Source organism: Oreochromis aureus, linkage group 8, assembly GCF_013358895.1.
Source record: "Oreochromis aureus strain Israel breed Guangdong linkage group 8, ZZ_aureus, whole genome shotgun sequence".
NCBI classification, from domain to species: domain Eukaryota; kingdom Metazoa; phylum Chordata; class Actinopteri; order Cichliformes; family Cichlidae; genus Oreochromis; species Oreochromis aureus.
The window spans coordinates 12,393,017-12,404,358 of record NC_052949.1 but is presented as its reverse complement, the minus strand read 5'-3'; the positions used below and the strand labels follow the sequence as shown (position 1 = coordinate 12,404,358).

The following is an 11,342-nucleotide window of genomic DNA, read 5'->3' as shown; positions in this document are numbered from 1 at the left end:
AGGAAAGCCTTCAGCTTTTACGCTGCTCTCCTGTGGAGCCAGCTCCCGGTTTTAATTCAGGAGAAAGGCACCTTCTCTACTTTTAAGATGAGTCTGAAAACTTTCCTTTTTAGGCTTATAATAAGTACTTTCCACAATACTTAGTTAACACAAGAAGTCACTTGGATGAGTGATGAAACGTTTCTCCCACTGAAAATGCTACATCCAGATGAACAGATTCAACCTTTTTGGACAAGAAAACACACTTTAGACTTTTCATATATTTTTAAAGGGAGTTTTTTGGAAACCTGGAATGTAAAGGTCTCTTTTTCCAAAGCACTTTGGGTCAATGTCTGTAATTTGAATGTGCTATTTACTATAAATAAAACAGAAAGGACGGTCAACACAAAAAGTGCATGCTCGAGGTATATTTTTGTCATTTCCAAAAAATTTCATAGATCCGCCCACCTCTATTCTCCACTCCCCATGTGTTTATACACCATTATTACATTAGTCTGTGCTTCACCTTGTCTTCTTATGCCCACCCCAATCGGTGGGGTGAGCCCTGAAGTGCATTTAAGAGTTATCAGTGTAACTGCACAGACTGCCGGTCAAAGTCTGCTTAAGAGTCCACTACTCTTTTTAGTTAAAAGACAACATTTCCCATGTTTCCTTTCTCTTATCGCTTACAAAAAAGCTGTAGGTTGGTCTCACCACTGAGTGTACGGCAATAAACTTTCTGAGCCTTTAGATGACAGAATTGCGCAGAAAGTGTTTGCAACCACTCACTTGCAGAAAGTGTGCAGGAAGTCTGCTTGTTAGGACATTCTTCGGGGGATTGTAAAGAGGGGTTTGCTAAGATTAGCGCGTTCGTGCTTTTTCACGTGAAAGCGCCTTTATAAGGCCTTATTGTGGCACAGACTGTGGGTGGCTACGCTGCAGGAAAACGACTCGTCTTTTGTGCAAAGTCTAATTTGTGCGCTTCATCATGGCAACATATACGTTACCGGAGGGATTCACGGAGTTTGACATGTTTACATTTGGCTCAGCACTCCTTGTTGGCGGTAAGTGAAGCGTGCTGTATGGTTATACAAGAAGGAAAGACCCAGATAACCAAAAATGAAATTGGAAAAGCGATAGGGGATTCCTTGTTTTTGTTTGGGGGGGTTAATCCTTGAAAATGAGTTAGATGTTAAAAGTTCCAAACCAAAACTACTTAAATTGCATTTTGTTTGTTTGCACACTTTGTGGGCCAAAAAAACCAATATGATCGGCCATGCAGACAAATCCAGCTAGATGTTAAATGTGAAACCAAATAATAGAAACGTAATTTATTCGTTGTTTTCACTTTTAGGGATGCTGGGATTCTTCCTCAATGCCATCAGCATCCTTTCTTTCCTCAGGGTGAGGGAGATGCGCAATCCCAGCAACTTCCTGGTGTTCAACCTTGCTGTAGCTGATCTCAGTTTGAATATTAATGGACTCACCGCTGCTTATGCAAGCTATCTCAGGTAACAAACAGGGCATGCTCTGTTAGAAATGTATTTCCTGGCCTTCTACAGTCACTTTAAATCTGAATCTTTCAGCAGAAGTTTTAATATTAAGCTGTCCAGCACAAGCTGACTAAGCCTCGGGGTTTCATAATCCAATCCACAATCTACTTTGTTCACATTTCGCAAGAAAATAGGTTGAAAGTGACCAAACAGCCCAATTCTACTTGCTATCAAATAATTAGTATTTCCTATTTATATAACTTAATGTGTACTGATGTTGTGAGACATTTCCAGCTTGACCTATTAAGAAAGCTGATTTTTCCTTAAAATTATTATGTAAAGAGTACAAACCACAGTGGGGTTTTTTTTAATTAATACATTTATTTAAGTAAAGTCAACTTGATTTTTGCATTTATCTTCTCATTTTTTTTGTTTTTTGTAAAAATGTCAACATGTTTAATTAAAATCCAGTTATCAAGCTAACCACTTTTTCAAATATTTGAATCAATTGTTTAAGTTTAAGTGGGATAATTGGTAAGTACTTCATGGGTTTCATGAACCCAGCAACCCATTGCACTCTTAGTGTCACAGCTATCATAAAATGAAATCAAACTTTTTTTAGTTTGTGCAGTTGAACATAATGAAACACAAAAACACAACTTATTATGATACAGATGTGTATACTGACCCAGTGTAATTAGTCATTTGATATTTCATATGCTTGTTGTCCGCTGCATTTAATATGTGGCAAAGCATCCATCCATTCACAATTCAAAGACTTCTCCTTCTAGAGAATTGATCCTCTTTTAGTGACACCTGCATACAACGATAACCTAATGATGCTTCACCCAAATTCTCCTCAAGGTCAGAGTCACATTTGTTTTTACATTGGGACTTTTCCTTTTTCACAGTATAAACTTTATGGATTTTATTTACAGTTTTAATTTAGTGTGCACAGAATGATAAAGAAAACTGCATGAAATACCAAATGAGGTGATAGCTTGACTTTTTGCTTTGCCTCACATGTGCCCTACATGGTGATAATGATGTTATTGTTCATAATTATGGAGGGAGTGACCCTACTAGTTGACTCCCGCATTAGGAAGCTGCAGTTAGGGCCTTTCTGTCACCACTGTCTTAACATCAGTGATATGGTCACATATATTTATGCCGTTTACTGTATGGCGATGGTTACTGCTGACCATGTAGTCATAACACTCCTCAACTTAAACACTTTTATTTTGTGTTGATCTACATTAATATGTCCTGTATATGACTATTTGTGAACCTTTTTGACTTCTTTCAACTTAAATTCTCATTAGAGAACTCAATGACAAAAAAACTTTCTGTGCTTCACAAATTACAACAACCTATGAATTATGATGGGTTGTGACCAGAATAGCCTCTACATCAATGAGTAGAATAAGTTTGTGTAATTTTAGGTGCATTTTTCTGCAAGTTGTAGTATGACACATGTTTCTTTGTCTTCTTCAGATACTGGCCATTTGGTCAAGATGGTTGTGCCTATCATGGTTTCCAGGGGATGATAGCCATACTGGCATCCATCAGTTTCTTAGCTGCAATTGCTTGGGACAGATATCACCAGTACTGCACCAGTGAGTAAAGGCACTACAAATAGGTGTTCAAAATGTTAGTTAATACACAATTGAAATGAGATATTCAGAGAAAGTCAGTCTTAAAAAAAACTTAAACATGCATATTTTTATCTGCCCCTGGAAAATGGTACAACTTTTTATTTATTTATTTATTTATTTTTTGTTTCATGTTGGGCAGGGGATAAACCGCTTTATAAGCTGCTTTGTAAACCATGTGGAGCAACTCTTAAACTTTTACATTTTGTATTTCTTCATATTTTTGTCAGCTGAATCGACTTTATATTTTGTCGGCGATAACCTTATGATATTTAGTCAACTTAAAATAAAAGCATTTAGATTCCCAAAATAAGACTAATACTAAGTTATGCTTACGTCAGAAGTTTGTGACTAAAACTAAATCAGATTTTTCTGTTACAAAATTAACACTGTGTAGGACAGAAGCTTTTCTGGACCACATCTATCACAATCAGCAGCATCATCTGGATTCTCTCCATCTTCTGGTCTGCTGTTCCTCTAATGGGATGGGGCGTCTACGACTTTGAGCCCATGAGGACGTGCTGCACGCTGGACTACACCAAAGGGGACAGGTAAATGTGTAAATATTAAAAGGTAATCTTAACATGGACAATAGTTTTCTGTTTTCATCGCTGCCAGTTCACATGGAAAACAGGTACATAGACTTTTACAGCTGTTTACCATATTCTTTATTGTTCTTGGATATTTTTCTAACAGGGACTACATCACCTACATGCTGAGTCTGGTGGTGCTCTACCTGATGCTCCCAGCTTTTAACATGTACTCATGTTATGATTCGATCTACAAGCACTTCAAGAAGATCCATCACCACCGGGTAATACATGCTGCAGTCTTACTAAAAATCATTGTGTATTAGGACATCCAATTGTGCCTTCAAAATATTTTGTTTTGTTAAGTATTGGACAGTTGTACAAAAGAGTCTGATCACTGGCTGCATAGAAGAAAGCAGCTTAAATGTCATTTTGGAAAAGGGGCTCTAATCAAACCATGAGTTTAAGAAGATTAATTTTATACATAATGAAACAAGACCTTTAAACCTGTGCTTTTCTTTATCTTATTTATTTTATTTATTCTTTAATAGGCTTATTATTTCTCCATTCTTCTATTTACATGGCACTCTTTATTGTAGTTTCGTATGCTGAGCATAGAAGTGAGACTAGTTTGGGTGTTATGGTTGCAATATAAAAATAATCATTATTATTATTATTATCAGGTACAGAAGGATAATAAACTCAGGCAAAAAAGTAATTTCCAAGAATAAAGTTATGAATTAAAACGAACTGGGTAACTTACAGAGGAAAATCAAGAAAAACATAAATATTCCGTATTTATTTATTTTTTCTGTTAAGGGCCAAAATTGTATTATTTTGCTTAAAGTCCACAGACAATGAACTGGAGAAAAGTTTTAAAGAAGAAAATCCTACAACAGTGTGAGATACTGATAAATTTGTATAGAAAATGAAAATTATGGCTTGCTAAAGGCATGGCACTTATCTGGGCGTCATGGGGACAGCAGCAAGCCCAGATTTCCCTCACCCTAACCACTTCCTCCAGCTCATCTAGGGGGACATCCAGATGTTCCCAAACCAGATGAGAGACATAATCTCTCCACCCAGTCCTGGGTCTGCCCCAGAGCCTCTTCCCTGTATTACAAGCCCAGAAAACCTCACCTAGGAGGTGTCCAGGAGGCATCCTAGTCTGCCCAAACCACCTCAACCGGCTCCCTTTGATGTGGAGGTGCAGCGGCTCTATTCCAAATCCCTGTTGAATGACCAAGCTCCTCACCAACCCTGAGTTAAAGCCCAGAGGGCAGCCCTGGCAGTGTCCAACACTAATCAGAAATAAGTCCGACTTACTCCTGGTCAGCATTCTGGTGGGGTGCTGGAGACTGCTTCACCAAGGGACTCTAAGAAGGCTGGGTCCTCTGAACTGTCATTTGGCATATAGGTACAAACAACAGTCTGGATCTAATCTAAACCCCAAAGCATAGGCAGCAAACCGCAGGGATACAAGTATAGAACAACATTAAGCCTGACCATGGCTTCTCACTGAGGGAAACTCCAGAATGGAACAGAGTCAAACCCCTCAGTGAGAAGGAAACTGGTTCCATACCCCAAGTTGTACGTTGAGTATCAGCTTGGGCTCCTCCCTCATAAGTGAGGTGATATTGAATCTACCACAAACCGGTTTTGGAAGCCAGAGATCAGAGTACCAGGACCTCTGCTCTGACTGCCAGTCAATCCACTAAGCACCGAACTCCTCCTCCTGTGGGCCCCTCCTGTGGGTGGTCAACAGGAGGACGGACCCATGTTGCTTTTTCAAGCTGACCCTGGCCGGGCCCCGTGGCTTAAGGCCTGGCTTTTTCAAGCTGTCCTCGAGACTGTACCCCAGGCCTGGCTCCAGGGTAGGACCCCAGTAACCCTATCCCGGGCAGAGAGCACAGGACCCCTGGATTGTTACACTGCATAGGTTATGTGTACCACTCTTTTGTCATAGGTAAGGAGTCAGACAATCTGCCATGGCAGACCCTACCAAAGCAAATTGCCCCAACCACATAGCTCCTAGATCACTGGGAAACACAAACCCCTCCACCATGATAAGGTGGAGATTCATGCAGGGGATCTCAAAAAGATGGCAATTATAAGTTGGAATGTCTGAAAAGCAACCCATGTAAGGCTCTGAGTTGATTTCCATCCTATTCAAGTTTGATCTGTTATCTATTAATTACTCATCCACCAGTTATGCCACATTCTAACCTTATGTTGACCACATACTTTTGGTCACGAAACCACTGAAATGCATCTCTACTTCATCTCTTGTTTCAGCAACTACACATAAGCTTGATAAGATTGTTATCACTATTATTATTAGACTTATTGTGACACACTCTTTTCATTTTTGAAGCCTTGTTGTATGTAACACAATGGACTTTATTTTACAGTTTAACACCAGTTTGCCTTTGAGGGTACTGCTGATGTGCTGGGGCCCATATGTCATCATGTGTGTCTATGCCTGCTTTGACAATGTGAAGCTGGTCTCTCCAAAGCTAAGAATGGTATGTATTTATTTTGTTTTTTGCAACCTAACACTATGTGAAAATGAAACAGTTAAACACCAGGTTATACACCTCTTTCTTCTTATTATTGTTGACTTTTGGTTTAACGGTTTGTTGCGGTTTCTTAGTTGCAGTTTCAGTCATCATTTCTGTGACTTATTCCACAAGCAAGAAAATGAAAGGAGTCAATCATTTTAATGTTACACTTGCCATAGTATGTGAGACAACTTAAACCTTTGCTTTTTGTGTGCCTTTTCCCTTGTAGATGCTTCCAGTTATTGCAAAGACAAATCCTATATTTAACGCTCTCCTCTACTCATTTGGAAATGAGTTCTACCGAGGGGGAGTTTGGCATTTCCTCACTGGACAGAAGATTGTTGAACCAGATATTAAGAAGTCAAAGTAAAAGAAAGCCCAGCAAAATCGGGCAAAAATCCAAGATCATCAACTGTTTTCATGATAGATTCCTCATTCAAACGTAGTAGGATGTTTTGAAATAAACATTGCCAGGTCAGAGATGTACAGTTGTGTTATTTTCATATTTCATATTTGGACAGTACATGACACTACAGGACGGTCTGTTTGCTTGGAGCCACCATACCTCATGTTGGACTTAGCTCAATCAACAACAAAACATGCTGCAGGTATTCTGACCATTTTAAATGTTCATGCATTCTTTCTTTCAGCAGCTTGCCTTTAACCTGCACTGCTCCCCCATCCACATGAATCCACTGACAATAAACACAGATGTTGCTCCTCTTCTGCTGTTTGTGCTTTCTATTTTAATCCCATTAATGGAGATGCTTGTAAGCAAGAAGCCTAATTGCTGCAAGCACAAATGCGCCTTTTATTACATGTCAGTGTCAAATCTAAAGCATTTTAATAAGCAGATTGTTTAATTGTGTTTTTGTTTTGTAGACAGCTAAATGATACAGCCTCTCTATACAGTGAGGAAATATTTACTGTGTTAAGCCTGTTGCACAATTAAGCTCCTTCTTAGGCGACGTGGACTTAATCACATTTCAGGATAGCTACTTGTCTAAATTAGGAAATGCATACACTAAGCTACACAGAGTTTGGTAGTGTTTTGTCTTCATTTCATATTAACTTACATTGAGCTAAATTTGATAACATATTCAGATTTATTTAAACTTATTTAGCAATTTTGTTTTTACTTTTCAGTGCGCCGAATAGTTTTAAAACAAATACTGTAGTCTTTTTAGTAAATAGGCAATAGTTTGCATTTTCTATCTGCATGCACATGAATAGACGCTTCAGAGCAGGAACATATAATCCTACCTGTAACAGTTTAAATGAGTGATTTTTTTGCAGTTGCCCTTAAGCTATATTGGCTTGGCAACTTCATAATACCGGCAATGAAATGTCTTTGTGGGTTGAGTTACTAAGCCACATATATTCCAAAGATCACCACAGAAGGGGCACATACTGTAGAGCAGGGCCGTCAAACACAAGTCCTGGGGGCCTGATTTGGCCCATCGAAGACTCCATTCCGGCCCACTGGATGACTTTGGAAAATGTGAAGGAGGGCATAGATTTTGGATTTTATTTTACAGTTTTTCCTACTAATAAGGGACCTCCTTTACTGTCATTCATACTATATCAAAGTAATTAAGTAATAGATAAACAATAACAATTAAAACAGAAAAAAACTGTTTATTGCTATCTACTAAAGAAATTTATGTTAAGCTTTAGAGTAAATTTAGATTTAGCTTTTCCTGTCATTTTAGACATGCTCACAGATGTCAGCATTTCTTTATTGTGTAGAAAAACTGAGTTGTACTACTGAAATTGCACTTCTTTTTCTTATATTAAATAGGATTACATTTCTATTAAAAACTTCTTTACACTGACAAATAGAGGAGTTTCCCTGGTTCAGCCCACTTCAGATCAAAGTGGGCTATATGTGGCCCACGATGTAAAATGAGTGCCATTTCTGCTGTAGAAGAAACGACTCCAGCTCTGATGCTAAATGTATCCACAGCAGAAATAATCCACTGTGAGACGGTCCTTGTCACACTAACCTCCGAGGTGTGACGTTGTTGCCAGCAGGCTGGGCGTAAGGGGATTAAACCCTCTCACCATCAATGGCAGCCTTCTTTAAGGGAGAAGGACTCAGCCTAATGAGCAACAGTGTAGCAGTCCTGAAATTAGACTGTTGGCTGCTTAAATTAGAATGATGAACCCCTGCATTTAAATGTTGAATTGCATGAAGTCATAGCCCTGATAATTTTTACACCAGTAAGGCATCTCTTAAAGTTGCTATTGGAACATTTTTGTTTTTAATAGTGCAGACAGAGACAGAAGACTTGAGTCAACTCAGAACTAATGTACAGTATGAACAGTGACAATACCTGCAAATTAAATGACATTCCCATTTGCTTCAGCTGCACTTTGAGTAGCATGCCTAACCAAAAAAAAGGGTGAACATTGTGCACAGTTAGCAATGTCTTTGTGGGTTTGTGTTTTTTTTCTGTATCTTTTCTTGAGTGTAAAAATGTGACAAGTGGGGATAAAAGTAAGTTGAAAAGCTTGAGCAGGGAAAAAAAAATGCCTCGCCTAATCAGAAGCTGTCTCGGGAATGCTGTTATGCAGCCTGCTCATTAGCATCGGATTTCCTTCCAGTATATGAGCAAGCTCTGCTCATTAGGAGGAGTTAAATGTTTGGCACAATCATGTCCTTCCTCCAACATCTCCTGCTGCGATCAGGACTTTTCTTGAGAAAGATTAAAGAACTAAAAGATCAGCATCAAGTTCTTAGAAACAGTTGGCTGATTGTGAGGTTGTGTGTGTGTGTGTGTGTGTGTGTGTGTGTGTGTGTGTGTGTGTGTGTGTGTGTGTGTGTGTGTGTGTGTGGTCTAGTGATCTAATTTGGTCAGAGCTGTAGATAGACACTGTGGTAATAGCAGCAAGTTCACAGGAAGAAAGTAGAACCTGTCACAGACAGATAAAGCCTGACTGAGCCTTCCTCCAAAACAAAGAAGCGATTACAACCCTTTTCATCCAATAGAAATGTTAAGATTTGGGATCCACCCACCAGGCAAGCTGAAGGTTAATAGAAAATAGAGGTGTGCTAAATGTATTATTATTCACAGACGATGTTAGAAAACAGAATGATGCCTGTACTTATTTGGCAGCTTTCTCTATAACTGGATGAGGATAATAATAACTTCAATTTTTTTAAAAAATACATCCCTAGAAAATAAAAGTCCAAGATATTTAAAGAAGAACCTTAAAAATCTACCATGTGCCATTTATATTTGGCTGGAAAAATAAATTAGGTCACTAAAATACAGAGGATATCACTGCTTTAACAACATCTCCAGTGCTAAAGAACACTTATTGACCTACCACGTCAACACCAATCAATTGTAGGCTTGCTTAATGAAAAAGCTTCATAACTTCCACAGTGTTGTAATCTCGTGTGAAGATTGTTCTTTTGAACCTCAGTTTGTTACATGCCCTCCCCTACTATACTATCCTAGTTTAAATTGGCACAATAGTGTAAATTGCAAAACAACAAGCCAATATAATGGAATTGTATCATTCCGAAAGCATTTATTTGTGCAGCCGAATTAAATTGGTGAAAACATTTTGAAGGATTTTGGTTAAAGAACACTCGCTTTGCTAAAAGACCCTAAAATATCTAAAAACAGGAAAAGTGAGTGATGGAAAATCATCTTTGAAGTTTAGCCACAAGGGATGGCTGAGTAAAAACACTATTTGTATAACCTCCAGAGACACTGATTAACACTATATGGACCTAGCTGGTGAAGTCCTGCATGTTTACTGCATTAATACTGAGCATGTGTTTACTCATGTAAGAGACAAAGGTGAAAGCTGCCTATCAAAGAAGAAAACCAAAGGGCAACTAGACCCTCCATTAAATATTACACACTACAGTCCAGAGGTCAGAGCATATCAGAGAGTGGAAGGAAGCACGCTAGATGCTAAAACCCAAGCTCTTAAGCTTGGCTTAGTGTTACATAATACTATCTGTTCATAATAGTTTCTGGGTCACAAGTGCTATCATAAATTTTGATGCCATTAGACCACGAACTGTGTCAAAGACGTGACATATCTGAAGTGGATGTTTCATGCAATGATTTTTAAAGGATTAGATCACGCCTGCGTCACTAGGCATCTAGAAAGCCTTCCCCCTAGTCTCATCCATTAAGCCTCTCTGTGGTACTGTCTTCACGTCAGAGGCCAAGTCATCATCCATAATTCAGCTCTGAGGATTAGGCTGACACTCTTGACTCTGCCAAGTTACTAGAATGAGTTAGCAAAGATTACCCATGTAGTCCCAGCTCTGCAAAGTCACTGATATGATAACAGCATTTTAAACACTTCAGCATGAATGGGGTATAAGGCTATAATATTTTTTTTTAAGTGTTTATGTAATACAACGCCAAACCTCTTTCATTAGTAAAACTGGGCACGTGTTTTTTTCTGCAGTATTTTAATCCCCCTGTTGATGTACTCACATTCCCTTTTCAGGTTCAAACTAATCCAGTGAACATACTATGTGCTGAGTACACAATCAAATCGCATAAAATGTAAAAGTCTGCAATACAAATAACATGTCACACTTAGGAGAAAACAAAGCAGCAGAAATGTATAAATAGCAAGTAGAAATTGGTTTAAATTGCTTTAAGTCTTTATTGTATTTTTTTCTTATTATGATTTTTATTGGTAAAGAAAAATAAAAAAATAAATGTGATACCCTATCTGTCTGTTTATCTCTCTCTCCATGTGTGTGTGTGTGTGTGTGTTCACGTACACATATACATATATGTATATAGATCACTTAGGCACAGTCACTTACATAAAGTACATACTGCTTAATCTTTATCCAATATTTAATAAATAATCCAACTCATATGCATACATTTATATTCATACACTTTCCAGTGCAAAACTCCCGAGCCACTTCTCCCATCTCCTCATTGCCTGTTTCCAAGCGATAGAGCAGAATGATTTTTTTTAAAAGAATGACCAAGAACGATTTGGGCCTAATTATTATTATTATTATCATTACTATTGTTGTTGTAGCAAATTTTCATTTAATGAATTTAAATATTATTATTTTTTAAGCCAGATTGCTGTACTTCAATTAATATTAGTTTTCTAGTTCCAACCAAG

The 11,342-nt window shown here is 38.2% G+C and overlaps 1 protein-coding gene across 1 annotated transcript; it reads left to right on the top strand.

Moving 5' to 3' along the window:
• Positions 1–668: 668 nt before the first annotated feature.
• Positions 669–6,940, top strand: rgrb (retinal G protein coupled receptor b). Its single transcript, XM_031749089.2, has 7 exons — positions 669–1,043; positions 1,334–1,490; positions 2,967–3,088; positions 3,522–3,675; positions 3,821–3,938; positions 6,066–6,179; positions 6,445–6,940. Exons 1-7 carry the CDS (start codon positions 968–970, stop codon positions 6,583–6,585), a joined length of 882 nt encoding a protein of 293 aa, XP_031604949.1. The 5' UTR covers positions 669–967; the 3' UTR covers positions 6,586–6,940.
• Positions 6,941–11,342: the final 4,402 nt, after the last annotated feature.